The sequence below is a fragment of the Cydia pomonella genome, chromosome 20, assembly GCF_033807575.1.
Source record: "Cydia pomonella isolate Wapato2018A chromosome 20, ilCydPomo1, whole genome shotgun sequence".
NCBI lineage: Eukaryota > Metazoa > Arthropoda > Insecta > Lepidoptera > Tortricidae > Cydia > Cydia pomonella.
In genome coordinates this window covers 9,893,181-9,912,119 of record NC_084722.1, presented here as the reverse complement: position 1 = coordinate 9,912,119, position 18,939 = coordinate 9,893,181, and the positions used below count along the sequence as shown (strand labels likewise).

At 39.5% G+C, this 18,939-nt stretch overlaps 1 protein-coding gene across 1 annotated transcript; it reads right to left on the bottom strand.

Annotated features, from left to right (window-relative positions):
- Positions 1-6,880: 6,880 nt before the first annotated feature.
- On the bottom strand, positions 6,881-12,239 carry LOC133528992 (neurogenic locus notch homolog protein 1-like). Its single transcript, XM_061866544.1, has 4 exons — positions 12,099-12,239; positions 11,659-11,781; positions 7,509-7,550; positions 6,881-7,141 (listed from the first exon to the last, which is right to left on the bottom strand). The coding sequence occupies exons 1-4, from the start codon at positions 12,222-12,224 to the stop codon at positions 6,896-6,898; spliced, it is 537 nt and encodes a 178-aa protein (XP_061722528.1). The 5' UTR covers positions 12,225-12,239; the 3' UTR covers positions 6,881-6,895.
- Positions 12,240-18,939: the final 6,700 nt, after the last annotated feature.

Genomic DNA, 18,939 nt, shown 5'->3' with positions numbered 1-18,939 from the left:
GCTAATTTTGCTTTCCTTTTCTCCATGAACCGATCGTGAAAGTACTCAACGGGCTGAAGTTTAGACAAGCCGGTGGGAATCGAGTTCTTTGAACGATCCGCCACTGCTAGATATAGAATTTATCCGCGTAATCATTAATTAAGAAGTTACAAGTTTTTGGACGTGGGTTTGAAACTTAAACTACTTCCAAAAGAGATTTATGGGCATCGTGAATATTATCTTTTTTGTGTGGTAGGGCACAGCACAGCGGATGTCATTCCAGATCTAGAGCAGAGCCGAACTGCGGAAGTATCTCCACCTTAGCAAGAACCGCAGCCAAATAACACTAGACCCTAATAATAGTGTTATGTTCATGTCGGTGAATGAGGTTGCGAGCTCAACGAGGGTGCGGAGTGTTAGGGTCGGCAACGCGCATGTAACTCCTCTAAAGTTGCAGGCGTACATAGGCTACGGAGACTGCTTACGATCAGGCGAGCCGTATGCTTGTTTGCCACCGACGTAGTACAAAAAATATAATTACGACCCCGTAATAAATTTTTGAAAATTTACCGAGCAGTAATGCAAACATTACGAGACATAATATGACATGCATTGCATGACATTACGAGATCGAGATACTTGTTGGCAGTTACTATAAAAAGCTCGTATCTCGTAACTTGTGTGTTACTTTACATTGCGGGTCGAAATATTTTAGTACGGTTAATATTTTCAATGTATTTCTAAGCAATATTTATATGTGATAGAAATAAGTTTCATCTATAAAATAATAATGTGTGATCCTATTAAATAAATATAATGTGTTAATTGACATGTAAAACAATTCTATCCTATCAATAAAATTTAATTCTGATTCAGAATATACTTCAGTCCTAATGCTAACCACCGTTTAATTATTAGCCCGTATTGAATTTACACACTGTATATGTAAAACAGGGTTAACCTGATCACATTTATGCACTTTGCCATTTACAATGCTTTTTTTTTCAAAGTAGCGACAACGAATATATTAGTAAACAAGTTTAACAACTTCCATCCATTCGTACCTACTTTTTAAAGTATATTTAGATATTGAATAAGTCAAATTTAAATAATAAAAAACTTCCGAGTAGTCGTCACTATACTTACCAGCTATACTTTTGTAAATCTACGTCAAATTGAAATATCATGAAAACATTATTCTTTAAATGATATACTTATCTATGCGAGAACTTTAAAATGCATCTAAAAAGAACGCGACTTGGATGGGAGGATGGATATCATAAAACATTCGCGAATGTAGGGATTTACACATGCGAATTCCAGAATACGAATATTAGCATTATCATACGATGAGCATAAATAAATACAACGGCGCTGAAGATTGACCGTCACCACAGAATATAGTAGGTACTACCGATACTACCGTACATAAATGACACTTCCTTTCCTACAAAAGCAAAGTTTGACAGCGATTCAGGGACAAATCACAATATCTCTTTCAAATATATGGCACTTTCGGTTATTTAGGGTAGTCAAAATTCAAGTCATTATCTTATCTGTGGTTGTGCACGCAAAGGGACATCAAGTTGTGCCAACCCTAATAATTGCTTGAAGCAATGCTGAGGCGAACGGAGCCGAGAATGCCCGAACCGAACGCTCTAGTGTCTCCCCACTGCCGTCACTGATCGTTGATGGACGGAAACATGTTGTTGGCGACATATATTCAGGTTCAAGGACCATGTTCATTACTGGTTACGTTTCCTTAAAATATTTTAAAAAAAAGCGGCCAAGTGCGAGTCGGACTCGCGCATGAAGGGTTCCGTACCATTTATGACGTATTAAAAAAAAAGTGTCTCTCGCGCAAACTATTCAGTTTAGAAAAAAATGATATTAGAAACCTAAATATTATTTTTGAAGACCTATCCATAGATACCCCACACGTATGGGCTTGATGAAAAAAAATTTTTTTTTTTAATTTTATTACGTATTAAAAAAAAACTACTTACTAGATCTCGTTCAAACCAATTTTCGGTGGAAGTTTGCATGGCAATGTATATCATATATTTTTTTTAGATTTTTCATTCTGTTATTTTAGAAGTTACGGGGGGGGGACACACATTTTACCACTTTGGAAGTGTCTCTCGCGCAAACTATTCAGTTTAGAAAAAAATGATATTAGAAACCTCAATATCATTTTTAAAGACCTATCCACATACCCCTCCTATCAGATACCCCACACGTATGGGTTTTATGAAAAAAGATTTTTACAGCACATATGGTGCTACTTTATAGCACTAGTGCGAAAATTAGCATATTACGTTACTGTGTCGAACATTTAAAGGGCCATATGTACTGTAAAACATTGTACGATACATGTGCGAATAGGTAATTCGCAACTCGTGTCGATTTAAAACACTCCCTTCGGTCGTGTTTTTACTTTTTATTTATCGCCACTCGTTTCGAATTTCCCATTTTTCGCACTTGTATCGTAATGTACTATTTGAGTTTCAGTTCTAAGTATGGGGAACCCCCAAAATTTATTGTTTTTTTCCTATTTTTGTGTAAAAATCTTAATGCGGTTTATAGAATACATCTACTTACCAAGTTTGAACAGTATGGCTCTTATAGTTTCGGAAAAAAGTGGCTGTGACATAATCGGACAGACAGACGGACATGACGAATCTTTAAGGGTTCCGTTTTTTGCCATTTGGCTACGGAACCCTAAAAATCAGTAATTAGGTTAGACAATCATTGCTGCTTTATTATCTCAAAGTCATTTTGAAATACTAAATTTCTTTTTTTTTCTAAATAGTTTCTATAAGTCACGGCAATATTTATGCAAAATTTTATATTTGTCTGTTTCGTATTTTTTTAGGAAATAAAATAATAACGTTTTAGGGTTAAATAGATGCCTTGAGATTCCAGGATTCAGTACAGAATTAAAAATTTGTTCGTAATAGTTTCTAACTCAAAGTTTTGGGGGCAATTTTTGAAGGGCTATCCTTCTACACCCTTTGTCAATTTCAGGCGACAATTTGTCGGCGTGAAGAAATATGGGGCTGAGGGTCGGTAACGGTAACGTCTCTCTATCACGCTTCCATATAAGTGCGAAAGACAGACATTAGTGTTTTGTTCACTACAGTGAAAACAATTGGCATCTTGGCTTGACCCGTGGTCGCTGTCCAGTATGAGCCCATCACTACGTGTAGAAGAGACTAGTACGACTATGTAACGTTGTCTGTAGGTACATAGATAACTTGTATATTATTAGTATTATTACTAATCTAAATGTGTTTTAGTTTATTTTTATAATCAACGAACATCAGTACATGTTGGAATATATGTATATAGGGCCAGTTTTTGCGAATCGCTCCTAACGTCCTATAAAAGCCCCCGCAGCAAGTAGCGAAGATACCGGTACTACCGAATCGTTGCATTTCTCGTAAGGATCACCTATAGTACCTGGAAAAAGGAAAATGTAACCAATTACAAGTAAATTCCACTCCCCTTTATGCATTTTAAGGGATCATTATTGTGATAAAAACTACCCTACATCGTTGACAGGAGTTTAAACGATCTCTATACCAAATATCATGTAAATTGGTTCAGCGGTTTAAGAATTTTTAAATAATATAATAAGTAGCTAGGGATTTCCAACAAGGTTACAAGATGCACATTGTTAAGAGCCGGGGTTAGAACCCACGACCATTGGTTTTAAAATGAAGCTTTGTATATAATTTGTATTTTTATAATAAATCTGTTTTCTTGTTGACATTTTGTGGTATTGTATTGCTTTATGTTAATTGTCAAGATATTTTTTTCATCCTGGACAATTGTCACATGCGTCACATGTACGTTATTATGATAGATCTACATCGACGCAACTGCATGTCATTGTCAAAGAGCATATAATCACTACGTTTTAAGAGACGGGACTTCCATACTAGCGAGTGGAATCAGTTTGTTTCGCAAATCATTACCAAAATGTACGACAAAGAACTGTCAAAGAACCATAGCGACACAGCACAACATAAGCGATTTAAATAGTGTAGTACGCTACACGCTTACGATTCTTATCGATATCGATAAAATGGGGAGGGTTGAAACATAGGCTCCTGTCTACAAATTTTGTACTCGAAATCAGGTTAGCATCGAGTCCACATTTAAGTTGTTAGTTATATAGTGGATAGTTCTTAATTGGACTACTATCTGGTCGGGCTTAATGTGGACCCGAATTATTTTAATACAGTTTTTAAGTCGTGTTTTTTTATTTTATTAAATGCTGGATTTTCATAATGATGTGCACATACATGTTTGAATAAATGTAACTTTTCTATGGGAAGATGTATCAGGTCTTCGTTCCCAACAAATTTGGCCCACTGCCTGCATCTGAAAACATACAGCCTTGGAAAAACATGACTTTCTCTACAGTTTATATTCCATGTGTTTGCTAATGAGATGATCAACTGATTATTTCGCGCTAATATGCATCTATAAATTATGTTTTTCGGCATCCAGTTATCAACAACCCTTTATCAATGCTTTAACTTTTTATGTATTTATATGTCTGTTAATCATGAGAACGGGTCTGGCCATGTTGGCAGCGACCCTGCCTATGAAGCCGATGGTCCCAGGTTCAAATCCTGGAACGGGCATTTATTAGTGTGATGAGCATGAATATTTGTTCCTGAGACATGGGTATTTTCTATGTTTTTATAAATACTTATAAATTAGGTCTATGTACATATATATATATATATACATCATTACACAAACTGACTTAGTACTAAAGTATGAATGGCATGTGTTGTGGGTATATATATATATTGTTGTCTAAGTACCCACAACACATGCCATTCATACTTTAGTACTAAGTCAGTTTGTGTAATAATGTCCTATAATATTTCTTTATTTATCATAAAAACAGAGATTAATTATCTTACATTTTAGGTTAATATATTAAATAATCACTAGATAAAAAAAATATGTTAACTAATGACCATTAATGCATAAGTAATAGATAATTTATGCATTATTAATCTTCGACGAATTAATTATGGTCATATTGTATGCTAGTTCTAAGGAAATTTCACATATTTAATTTAATTATTTACACTGATATACAAATAAAACTACAGTTATCGATAGTTATAGTACATCCCTAGTTCACAACGAAAAATAATGTAAATAATCTAATTTTCGATGTGTTTATAGCCTGCTGACCCAAAATAAGGTCAAAAGTATCTAAATCAATACTTACCAGTCTTCATCCAAGGGAAATTTCGCCATAAAATCCCTTTTTTCGTGATTTTCTCGAGTGGCTCGCTTGCCACATATTTCACACTTAGTAAATTGTTTTCTCGCTGGCATTCTAACAAACTCGCTCTTTACTCTGATCACGGTTGACTATTTTCGATTTTTTCACTAAATAATAAAGAAATTACACGAAATACCCGAACAAAACATTGAAGCCTTCAAAACAAACAAAGCAATTAGGCTGACAGTAGACTTGATGTAAACTTGACAGAATAAAAAGAACTGACGTTTTCTTTTTCTTCGTTGGCAATGATTTGCGAAACAAATTCCATACAAAACTTTTTTCTTCCTAGTTGCGTCAGCCTGATCGGAATTTGGCAGCTAACTCCATCTTGTGTCCAGTAGAAGAATCAAAATCGTACAGAAAAAACTACTCTCTGCCTTAGGATCCCCTTTTAAATGTCATAAATCCAAACATGGCAGCCATACCCATCGACAAAAAAGTCTACCGTTGATCTAATTTCATTTGACAGTTAACTAATACGTATTCGACACGCTTATATTTGACAACTAAAATCCTGACTAGAGCTGGGACTGCGTACCAAAAGTACGTCTCTGTTACTCGTACCAAAAGTACGTCTAAAATACCAGTTTTACGAGTATGACCCCCAATAGGCAGTTTACGTATTTGCCGTGCTTAGGCGTCTTACAAATAAGGATTATTTATACAAATATCGACTTATTATTTGGGTAAGGGTCGGAAATATGGTGACGTTTTGAGTGAAGACTATGAATCTATTGTCATATTTTTGTTATATATTATTACATTATTTTTAGTTACAACAGACACCCAGACGACCATCTGTTAACAAAATTTTATTTTACCTAAAGTAACGGTAAGAATGGAGGTACGAGGTGATAAAAGTTTCATATTTGTTTTATTTCAGAAATCAAAGTCCGTATTTTTAAATACTCGACAAGCTAAAAGTAGTCTATTACAAATAACCTGTTCCAAAAACTATTCCGGTACAACGCCCCGCCTCTAGTGTTGTTGTTGGTGGTGATAATAGCAATTCGACAAGTCACAATATTTCTCACATCAAATGGAAATCAACACGAAACGTCACTTTTAGCATGTCGAATAAGGGCCCTGACTTATCTACTATTCCGTTGTACCTACTAGAGGCTAAAACGGAACTAATTTCATGTACATCGCATGCACAAGGTTTCTTCGACAATACGAGTAAGTTGGTACTTACTCGATTGTCGAAGAACCTTGATATGTCGATCAGACCCTTTATTATATTGGTATATAATAAAGGGTCTGATCGACATATCAATGGGATGAAACCTTGTACACTGAAATATAAATCTGTCATTTGTGGCAAGAGCTACAAATTACTACTCTAACTTATATTTAGTAAAACTCTACTCAATCACATCACAGGACTGGCGTCCTCCGATTATTAGTTATAGAGATTGGTCCCTTACCGCTTTTAACCAGCGAAGTTTGTGCAATTAAATTTTATTCAAGCGTTCCCAGTAGTATCCAGTATACTTTCAAAATAATCTGGCCATTGATGCAAACTGGCAAATTCTTAAAAGTTTCAGTCAACGTTGAAGCCAGCAGCCAACTTTGGTGCAGGGTTTAATGCAAGCGTTATTCACTTTTAGTCAACTTACGGGCTTCGAAAGGTCTGCAGTAGGTGAAGGGATCTCCAGTCATGTTCCTAGGGCAGGAGCATACGGGGGTCAGGCCGCGGAGGTTGCAGTCGGCGTTCACACCACAGACGTTCGTGCAGGGGTTGATGCAAGCGTTGTACACGCAGGCGGGCTTGTAGCTGGGGCACTCGCCGTCAGACGTGCACTCGGGGGAGCAGATACGGTAGGGATCGCCGTGGTAGCCCTGGTTCAAAGAAATGTGTATTATAATATTGGGAAGCTTGAGGAAGTAAGATCGGCAAATGTTATTAGTCGGGTGAATTTTTCAAGTCTCAAAGAGCTAATTCTCTTAATCTCAACTCTATTGGGTAGCGTTGTTGAAAGTTAAGTGAAGAAGATCAAAGCTCATTGCACGGTAGTTCCCCAAGCGTTGGAGAGAGTAAAGTAAAGCGGAATTAAAATCCCAGCAGCTATAAGTGTACTGAAGTAGCTAGCTAAGAAGTAGGAAAAATAGTCGGTCATACCTACTATGCACTAGCACTCATTGTGGCAACACGTGACTATGGTATAAAGGAGTAACGGATTTTGCTACTATGTTTTCGTCGACTTACTCTAGGGCACTTGCAAACAGCGCGATGTGCCGCCACAGTCTCAAGCCTCAAGAGGGTAGTTGTCTGCCCCGCACGTCAGATCGCCTCTCGGCAAAATAAATCAAATAATTTAATTAGAATGCCGCAAAAGGCGCTCGAAAGCTCTATTCGTGAGCTCCAACAAATACTCACCACGGTGACAAATCGTTTAAGTGCACTAGAGACGAAAATAAGTGAGCAAAATGAGATAATCATCAAGCAAACAGAAGCAATAAATAGCCAGAAATCGAGTTCGGAGGGTATCTCGGCAACAAACCGTAAGTCCATCACCGCCTATATTATGCCACCAGCCCCGGCAGCGCTGCAGCGTCAGCGCCCAGTGCGTCAAACACGCCTAAATGCCGCCGCGACTGCTACATCAAGCAATAGCGCCGCAAAAAAATCAAGCGCAATAGCTGCGGGCGGATCACGTACACTACACGTCGCGACGACTCCCGAGGTAAACCGACCGGCAACTATGAATCCAGACCCAAGTATAACGCCGGACCTAAGTATGAATCCGGACCCAAGTATGAATCCGGCCCCAAGTAGGAATCCGGGTCCAAGTATGAATCCAGACCCAACTATGAATTCGGACCCGACCCGGACCTCCAACTTGCAGTCAATATATTCAAAAGCAAAACTAAATGACAGTACGACAGAACACACTAATTCCACCGACAATGACTATCGCACCGTGTCATACAAAAGAGGCCGTATGCAACCAAAAACAACACGAGTTGCAATCACCGGAACAGGCCCAGTAGATACGGACTTACTTACTATAGAGCGCGGTAAAAAAATTCACGCCTGCTTTTTTAAAAGCGACACAACCCCGGAGGCCATCAGGTCTTATATAGCTAAAAAGACTGGATATACGAACTGCACGGCCGAAAAATTACGCCTAAAGCATGAGCACTATGCGTCGTTTGCAATCACTGTCCCGTGCAGTAAGTATGAAGAAATGATGTCTCCAAATATCTGGCCATCTGGAACGGAGGTGAGCGAGTGGTTTCGAGGCGGCGCCGGGCGCGCCGAGCGCGCTCCCCCCCGACCCCGACACCGCCGCCTCGCGCACGTCGATCGACCAGCCGCCGGCGCAGAGAACAACTGACACCGACACACAGGCACCGCGAACTACGGTTCTCACGGTCTGCCACCAAAATACTAGAGGATTATATGGAAAAACGAAGCAACTAGAAATGTTACTAAGTAACGACCTGACGTGTGACATTTTAATTTTAACCGAACATTTTTTGCGTAGCCATGAAATTCATGCCGTGACATTAACTAATTTCGATTTACTATCACATTACTGTAGACAAACATAGAACGGGGTGGAAGCTGCATTTATGCAAAATCAGATATAAAGGCTTTGACCCGATCGGACTATTGTGAGTTGTCTCGCGAGCAGGTTTTTGATGTTTGCGCAATACATATAATACAGGAGGATCTTTTAATTGTGGGAATTTACCACTCCAACCTAACAAATCATTCCGAATATCTCGGGTTATTCGATGGCCTGCTGGCCAAAATAAATGAAGACAAACTCCAAGCAATCATAATGGGCGATATTAATATCGACTTGCTTAAGAATACTGCCATCAAAAAACAACTATGTGACATTTTATCAGCTCATAATTTTGGTCAGTATGTTAACGAAGTCACCCGGAAAGACGGTGATAGCGCGACGTTGCTAGACCACGCATATTCAAACATCCGTGACGACCGTGTGTCCGCAACATGCGTTGTCACTAACCTGAGTGACCATACAGCGCAGCGACTCACCGTGCCGCGCACTCCACACTTGTCGTCCCCACTGATAACGAAACGTGTTTTTAGCGATACAAACATAACATCTTTTGTAACTGCGCTTGAGTCTATAGATTGGAAAGGTATAGTGGCTAAGCACATGGGCAATTGCAATCAATTCGCAACTACAGTTGTTAACATCTTCACATTCCTACTCGAGATTCATTTCCCGTTAAAAAATATGAATACTCGTCCAAAAAATAATCCTTGGATTGATCAAGAACTTAAAGACCTTAAATTGTTAGTTTTCGATTTTATTAAATTATCAAATAAATACCCGGGCAATATGTCTTTACATGACGCTTCAAATGAACTACTGAAATCGTACAATAACAAATTAAAATGCAAACGTACTATATATTTTAATTCATTAATTAGTAACAATCCCAATAAAAGTAGAGCAATGTGGAAGGCTATAAACATCGAGCTGGCTCGGGCGCCGCGCCCGCGCGTCGACTACACCGAGCTACTCACGGACAGCGCCGGCAGCCCGTTCGCAACCAAACAACTCGCGGTAGACGCGCTCAACCACGAGTTCGTAACGGCTGCCGCCGCATGCGGCGCGCCCGCCGCCTACCACAGCAGCTGTATCACCTCCTTATCTGACGGGTATGTCGCCAGTGATAGCTCTATAAGACTCAGGCCTTTTACACCAGCTGAAGTCGCAAACATATTTAAAACTTCTATCGCGACCAAAAACAGTACCGACGTTTACGGCCTCTCCGCTAACCTGTTAAAACGAGCTAGTCCCGCAATTAGCTACGTTATTTGTGAACTATTCAATAGCTGCATGCGAACAGGAGTATACCCTGAGAATCTGAAAAAAGTAAAAATAAGCCCACTTTACAAAGGTAAGGGTAAAAAATCATTAATAAAAAAGTAGGTTTAAACAAGAGGCTACTCGGTTTTTGGGCACAAAAGAATACACTGTCGGACAGACAATATGCCTACCGCCCTGGCCGGTCCACCACTGACCTAGTGCGGGAAGTAGTGCGCTGCGTATTGAGCGCCCGCGAAGCGGGGAACCACGTAGGTGTCATCTGCTGCGACCTGTCCCGTGCCTTTGACACTGCAGACCACGTACTCGTCTCCAATAAGCTAGCCCACTACGGTATCCGAGGCCTAGCCACCAAGCTAATACTGTCCTTTATGACTGACAGAGCGCAAGTGGTGGTAGGCGACGGAGGGAGGGTCGTATCTGCCGAGCTAAAAAATCTGATGGGGGTCCCTCAAGGATCGTGCCTCTCCAACACCCTGTTCAGCGTCTTGCTGAACGATCTGCCAATGGCTATAAAAGGTGCTGATATATTCATGTACGCCGACGACGTGACGGCAGTCGTCAGCACTGCGTCTCAGCGGGAGTTGGAAGCAGCCCTAAATCTCGTCATGGAACAACTCCACCAATGGTTTCAGGCAAATGGTTTGGCTCTAAACAAAGAAAAAACCAGCTACATGACATTCAAGCTAAACGGCCATACAAGCCCAACCACGAGGGTGTGCGCTGGCGGTGCCCCTATACAGCACGTGAACGGCGCACGCCTGCTTGGTTTCCATCTCGATAGTGCCCTAACGTGGGAGACGCACATCGATGAACTATGCAAGAGAGTAGGGAGTGCGTGCTTCGCGCTGCGGCGATTGACGATCACCGCCGGAAAGCGTGCGGTGCGAGAGTGCTATTTCGCAACAGTGCACTCGCTCCTCACGTACGGCGTGGAGCTTTGGGGCCGCGCCTCCGACTGGAAGCGCGTCTTCTCACAGCAAAAGCGCGCCATTCGCGCGATGGCTGGTAAGGCGGAGGATGCCCCCGCGCGTGACCTATTCCGCGATTTAAAGATTTTGCCCCTGCCTTGTTTACTCATCTACCAGGTTTCAGTGTTCACACACGGGAACCTGGATTTGTTCAAGCGCAGAGGCACTAACGCTAACTATAGTCTACGCAGTAATAGACACCACAATAGGCTGGTCGCCGAACCACACAAACTCGCCAAGTCAGAGCGATCTGTGTACTATTCAGGCCCCTCTATTTACAATCGCCTGCCGAACTCGGTAAGAGATGCAGCTTCCACCGCGGCATTTAAGGTTAGACTCAAGAAGTGGTTAACACAAGAGTCATATTATTCATATGACGAGTTTTTTAGTCTACCGCTTGTTATTTAAATGGTAAATAATATTGTGACATAATAAAATATTTGAATATGATATCATTTACATACAATATAAAATAATAAAATAATAATTGTATCTGCATGAATATTATTTGTAAGACGACATGTAACAATTGTTATTAATAAATATTTCATTTCATTTCATTTCATTTCTCGCAATCAGCGCTGACGCCGCAGTCGCTGCAGGGGCTGACGCACTTGAAGTCTCGGCACGTCTGCTGCGAGCCACACTCGTGATCTGATTCGCACTCGTGTCGGCAGCCGGATAGAGGGCTACCCTGGAGATGGACAAGAATTGGTTAATTTTCACTCTAAATTCTTAATTGAATGGAACTTGCTTTGCTGTTTTCGTGATAGTTTGCGAAAGTCTGAGATATATTTTACGATCGCTTGGCGAAAAATGTTCTACAATTTGCGTACCTACAGCAGCACTTACTGCAGGAGGCATAGCTCGGGCCTGACTAAATTAAAACATTAATTTAGTCCAAGATCAAAATCAGCTGATTGTGACATTCTCCACTCGATGGAATTATTCCAAAATTCCTCAATAAATCCATAGTGAAATTGCGCTTTATAAACACAAACATTAATTTACCCTGTATCCAGGCAGGCAGGTACAGATGGCTTGGTTGTTGGCGACGTGGCATTTTGTGTTGGGTCCGCACGGCGATGGGTGGCAAGCTTCTACTGCAATGTTCAACAGCAAATGACCATCAACCATATCGTATCAATACTGCACGGTGAAGAGAGGCTACTTGATTTGGACGCAGAAGAAGAGATCTACTAAAGGCTACTAGAGTGGGTAAGTTAACTCTTAAATAAGTACAGACTTTGCAGTGACAAAGATACTAGTGCCACCACTATAAACTTCATATTTTCATAGTTCATAGAACACCAATATTTTCATCATCACGAGCAACTCTTTTGGCTCGGACTCTTTCTAAGATCATCCTATTTATTTTATATTTTATATTTATTTATTCCTTAAATTAACACTTACAGTCAAGCTACACATGTTAAAAGGAGTGACATTATATACGCATTGATACTAACAATTTACTTACCGCTAACTATACATTGATTGAGCTGGTCGTCGTTATTGACTCTAGGTATCGGCTACTAACTGCCAAAAAACTAGCTTCAGTGCATTGGAATATATCTAGTTTGCTGTCGCTGTCCAATATATCATTCAAGAGAGACAATGCGCGGTGCAGCGGTGAGTGAGATAATGCCCGGGTCCGCGCCGCCGGGACTGCGAACAGTGCGCGGCGACGAGGGCGCAGTTGAATACTGCTGTGGACAGGTACTCGAAGCGGAACCAATGCTAGCAACTGAGGGTTATGTATTTGGCCACGAATCAGGAGATAAAAATATTTTACTAGTGCCACATTTCTTCTGGTCTCAAGAGTGGTGTAGTTAACCATTCCGAGAATATACAGACTAGGGTATATGTGAGGATTGTAACCATAAAGTTTATTGTATAGATGACGGATGAATGATTTTTGGACCCTCTCCAACATAAGTGTGTACTGTTGTTCATGGGGACTCCAAATTATCGCATTCGTCTCAAGTCGGCTTCGTACATACGCGTTGTACAGCATTCTGAGTGCACTCTGACTCTGAGCATTGAAAGATTTTGACTGGCAATTTTTACGAAACCTAAGCATTTTCTTGCAGCCTTACATGCGCTGACAATGTGGTCATTGAATGTGAGCTGTTGATCGAATATTGTGCCAAGATCACGAACAGATGTAACTTGCTGCAGCTTATTATTTTCAATTACGTAATTAAATTGATGAGGATGGCGAGCACGGGTGTATGACATAACCGAACCGATTTGGTTCCCTCGGGAGTTATGGAGTGTGAAAAAAAGAAGCTATAATTCCCTAGGGAGTTATAGCTTCTTTTTTTTTATGTCACTTATTCATACAAACCAAGTAGCAAAAATGAGTTTCACTCTTAGAATACTGACGTTTATAATTTAATATTTTTGTATATGTTTAAAATTATTTAATTTGATTAATTTAACAGCCGTTTAAAATATTTTTAAATAATTTTCAATCGTGGCTGAATGCCGAATAGGTCTGTGCCTAAGATGCCTAATCTGTCAAGAAATTACAAAATGGCGGACGAATGTTTGATATGTCACCGTATTTAAGAATTATTTCGCTTAAATTTTTACTTTTTTCTTCGCAAGTGTGATGAAAAACATTGTGTGTAACTCCGGGGAAGAATATTACAAACTCGGGTCTTTAATTATACCACCCTCATATCCCAAATTTCACTTACCCCCCTCGTTGCACAATGTACTATTTTTTTATTTGCACAATGTACTATTTATTTTTTTAAATTTAGAATTTTACTTTACTTTTTCTGGAAGCTTTCCGCAGTTTGCACATTAGTTCTATTGAGAATGTCACACTTTGGCCGATGTGGCTGTCGCTATACTGTACATCGTCATCATAAAAATATTATCAACCAAAATAGCTGAGCCGAGTTTCTTGCCGGTCCCATATTGGACAGTAACAACAATTGCAATTTAACATTTAGAAGGGATTTAAATCTTCTCGTGTCCGCGATTGGGTTTATCCAATTAAAATGGCACCAACTTGGAGGTAACTCCTTTCAAAGAAAAGAAGAATTACTCAAATCGGACCACAGGTGTCGGAGTAATCGGTGAACGCACATAAAAAAAATAGCCGCAACCGAATACAGAACTCCTCTTCCTTCTATGAAATTGAAGTCGGTTAAAAAATAAACTCTTGTCAAGCAAAGTTCTATTACAACGACCTCAGCCGACCTCGTGGTCCATAGACAAGATGCCTATTGTTAACGCTCCATAGGCAACGAAACCCAACTGTCTCTGCCGCACTAATATGGAAGAGTGATAGAGAGAGATAACTACTCTACGCTACGGAGCGTGAACAATTAGCATCTTGTCTACGCACCCAGTAGTTGGTCGTTTACTAGCAGGTGGTCATAGTCGTTGGTGCATCTTAGGGGAGGCTTCAACCATGTTGTTCTGTTACGTGGCTACGTGGCCATCGTAGTCATACCTAATGACGTCCAGTCCAGAGTCTCACAAACCCGCCGCGAAATGTTACTTAGGTAGTATTCTAAACTTTACTTAGATACGTAATAATAATGTAAATTGTATGCAAATATGTAGGTTGTATTTGTGTAATTGTGTAAATATATTTTTTTAATAAATTGAAAAATTCACTATCTCAGGCAAGAATCGAATTCGCTACTCTGTATTACTATACTGTCGCTCTGCCAACTAAGCTACCGAGAATTCACTCAATAACAGCGAATATTTCCACCATATTACTCATTTGCTCCTTATGGAAGCGCCTAGCGACATCTAATCGTAAGAGCATTACACTTCTTTTAAACTTCTTTTTACAAACCTTTATTTAGTTTCACCTGTCCCGTTGTCTGTAATCAAATCTTGCAAGTTAAATTTGATCCACTTCCCGGTTTCCGATTGAGCTGAAAATTGCATCCATATGTAAATCGGGTGACAATGCAATATTATGGTACAATCGAGCTGATCTGACGATGGAGATAAGAGGTGGACATAGGAACTCTGTGATAAAACAACGCAGCCTAATTGTGTTTGGAGTTTTTAGAATTGGCTAGTTATCTAGTTATGTATTAGTTGCGTGTGGAAAGAAAAGTACAGTCAGCGATAAAAGTTTGTACCAAAAATGAAAGTTTTGCCAAAAACTTTTTTTTTTCTTGTGGTATCGTTTGTAGAAGTTTCTACTTAATATAGTTCATGTTCATAACGCGCAGATTTGTCAAATCTCACAAGGCAAGGCACGCGTCTTCGTGAATGACACGATCTATACAAAATTAATATTATTTTTTATTCAGACATACTTATCACTTGTCTACACGATTCAAAAAAAGTACCTGGGCGACCGAGCTTTGCTCGGTTATAACTATTTATTGTTATATGGTGGTGTATAGGTGATAATCTTAACTACATTTTTTACTAAATTAAACTTGTCTAAAACAATAAAAATTAAAAAATTATATATAAACTTGAAAATATAAAAAAAAATTGTGTCACAGGGCGAGATTCGAACCCGTAACACTCGTTTAGCAGTCCGCGTTTTAACCCGCTGGACCAGACGGACAGTGGCCGGCAACACGAAATTAGCGACCATATTCTGCGTCGAAAAGAAAAAACGCATGAAAACTCGAAAACACGCGTTTTCCCAAACATAAGACTAATCTAGATCGATTGTATACCCCCAAAAACCCCATATACCAAATTTCAGCGAAATCGTTAGAGCCGTTTCCGAGATCACAGAAATATATATATTTATATACAAGAATTGCTCGTTTAAAGGTATAAGATAAGTATCAAATTCTAAATGCATTGCTTTATCCTCATCCCACATTCTTTATATATTAAGTGCATAAAACACCGAATTTCACAGTCAAGGCCAACAAGAAACCTTTCAATCGCATCATTTAATCTGTATCACTAATGACATACAGGAGCTAATAATTGGATCCATATTCAATTAAAATTTAATTTTTAATATGGAGCGGGATACCTTAAAATACGAGGTAATAAACCGCACCACACCACACATGCGCTAAAATGATCAGAGATTAAGCACCGGAATATCGTATAAGTATGGCACCTGTCTTTAGGGTTCTGTAGTCAACTAAGATCCTTTATAGTTTCGCCATATCCGGCTGTCTGTCCGTTCGCGGTTATGCTCCTTATTATTAGTGCTAGAAAGCTGCAATTTGGCATGGATATTTAAATCAATCAGGTATCCCTTAAACCAGTTTTCATTTTCACTCCTAGCTAACACAATTATAATTATTATAAACTAATACAAAGTCAACCTACCTACCAGAGGCAGCACTAGGCGTGGGCGACGTGGGCCACCGCCTACGGCCTCGCGGCCCGAGGGGCCTCGCGCCTCAAATTCGCAGGGCGGCCGGTCCCAGGGTAGAGCGAGTGGAGCGGTCGCTCTAGGCGCCAAATGGTAGAGGGGCGCCAAAATAGTAAATGTGAAAGAGATTTGTAAAAAAGAGCGCGTGTGGCGAATAATTGACCTGCAAGAGTTGCGAGTTCGGACAAATTAATGCTCATTTGTGTAAAAGGCGAAATGGAACGTTTCACCACAACGCCGCCATGTACAAAATGTAAAAATTGTGTGCTGTTGCTGGGGCGCCATGACGGGGATTGCGAAGCCGAAGTCCGAGCTGCACGAAGATTAAATTCGAACACGACGCAAGCTAAGTGTCAATCCGACGGAGCATATATCCGAAGGCAAGATTTTTGTCTACGCAAAAGGTAAAGGCTGAGTTTCTTAGAAAGCTCTTGCTCGCTAAAGCTAACGCTTTTGTATGAGGCAGAACCATAATCCCAAAATGCACATACCGAGACCGAAGGCCGAGTTACTGCAGAGCCGAGATCATAATGCTAATCCTAATTTTCTAAGAGTTATAAAAATAGAGAGTCGAGTCGAGGCGCCTTGAAGGCGCCTTGTTTTTAGATTTAAGCTCAGCTTTTGACACAGTTGATCACAATATATTACTCGCCAAGCTGGAACATTATGGAATTCGAGATTGGACGTTGTCACTTTTTCAATCCTATTTAAATAACAGGAAACAATTCATACAAATTAAGAAGACATCAGACAATGAGGAGAGTGTTCACAGTTCTAGTATGGCTAAACTAACAAGAGGAGTTCCACAAGGATCCATATTAGGTCCAATTTTTTTTATATTTTTTATAAATGATTTAGATACTTTTATAACGAATAATCTTCCATGTACTCAGCTTGTAGCTTTTGCTGATGACACAAACGCGAGCATATCAGCGGAAAGCACTTCAATATTAAATGACAGAGTTAATGAAACTTTAAAACATTTTAATGCTTGGTTCAGTGTTAATAACTTATTATTAAACTGTAAGAAAACCAATGTTTTGTTTTTCAGATCCACTGCCAGAAATAAAGAAGTGTTAACCATTTCTTCAAATGGAACTGCTATCCACCAAGTGGAATCAGTTAAATTTCTTGGTGTTAATATAGACGATAACCTAAATTGGAAAAACGAACTGCTTGCAATAGCAAACTCTATTAGTTCTGCTTGCTATGCCCTAAGGAGTCTTAGAGACGAAGCAAAGCTATCTCAACTAAAGATTGTGTACTACGCATTGATCGAATCCAGGTTACGGTATAGCATTAAGTTTTGGGGTAACAGTTATAAGTACAATATACACACAGCTTTTGTGGCTCAAAAAAGGGCAATAAGAACGATAGCTAGAATACCACAGACAGAGTCATGTAAGAGCTATTTCTTGGAATATGAAATTCTCACTGTTCCCAGTCTGTATATTTTAGTGGTACTAACAGATCGAATTAAGTCTATTTTTAATATAGAGACAACAGAAGATAGAGAACTCCGTCTAGCTACTAGGAGAAAAGACTTGCCACAAACTATCACGGCTAAGCTTAAAGTAGTTAAGCACTCGGCAAGCTATCAGGCCATTGTTCTCTTTAATAGATTACCGGTTGAATTGAAGATGATCGTCAATGTAAACAGGTTTAAAACCAAACTTAAGACATATTTGCTAAGGAAGTGTTTTTACACAGTGGAAGAATTTTGTCAGCCTACTAATTAGAATTATTTATTGGATTAACATTATACACACTTTAATTAGAATTATTGACATAATTGACATATTCTCTAATTTTTTAGTTTTATAAGTTCTGACATTCTATATTTTGTTATATATATTTTTTTTTTATTAGTGAATTATTTTGGTTATCGATGAGCAAATTAACGTGTAATATGTGTGTGTATAGGGTATTGTGTTTATGTAAGACTATTTTAATGTATAATTTCAAATGCGATGTACAAGTTGCTTATGAATAAATGAAATGAAATGAAAATGAAATGAAATGGCCGAAGTATGCCAGCAAGTGCGCACAAGATCGAGCAGCAGAAAAGCTGAAATCACATTGACGCTATAAAATCAATTCCAAGCTCAGCAGAGCTCAGGAGAACACTCATGCAGCTCTGTTTTCAGTTTTACATGAAATCGGACGACTTGAACCTTCGGTTTTATGCAAAGCTCGGCCTTCGTGCAACCTATTGTGGATGTGGATGAATATACTAAGGAACCCTAAACTGAGCATGGCCGGATATGCTCTTGGCCGGTTTTTAGTTAACTGCAATTTGGGTAAAAAATTTAAACCAAAGGCGCCAAAACTCGATCTCGCTCTGCCCTGCCCCTACCGCGAACACGGAATTACGGACATTTTTCTCTTTTATTCCAATTAAGCTGTAATTAGAGTGACAGAGAAAGATTCCCGAACTTATATAGCGAACTTCGCTGTTCGCGGTAGGGCCTCTAAAACTCTGTGATCAAGTGCTCGGGCCGGCGCGGCAAATAC

Coding starts and splice junctions, on each gene's coding strand:
- LOC133528992 (XM_061866544.1), bottom strand. CDS start 12,224: ATGGTTGATGGTCATTTGCTGTTGAACATTGCAGTAGAAGCTTGCCAC. Junction 11,782..12,098: donor CCTGCCTGCCTGGATACAGG/GTAAATTAATGT, acceptor GTCCATCTCCAG/GGTAGCCCTCTATCCGGCTG. Junction 7,551..11,658: donor GCGGCGTCAGCGCTGATTGC/GAGAAATGAAAT, acceptor CTCTTGAGGCTT/GAGACTGTGGCGGCACATCG.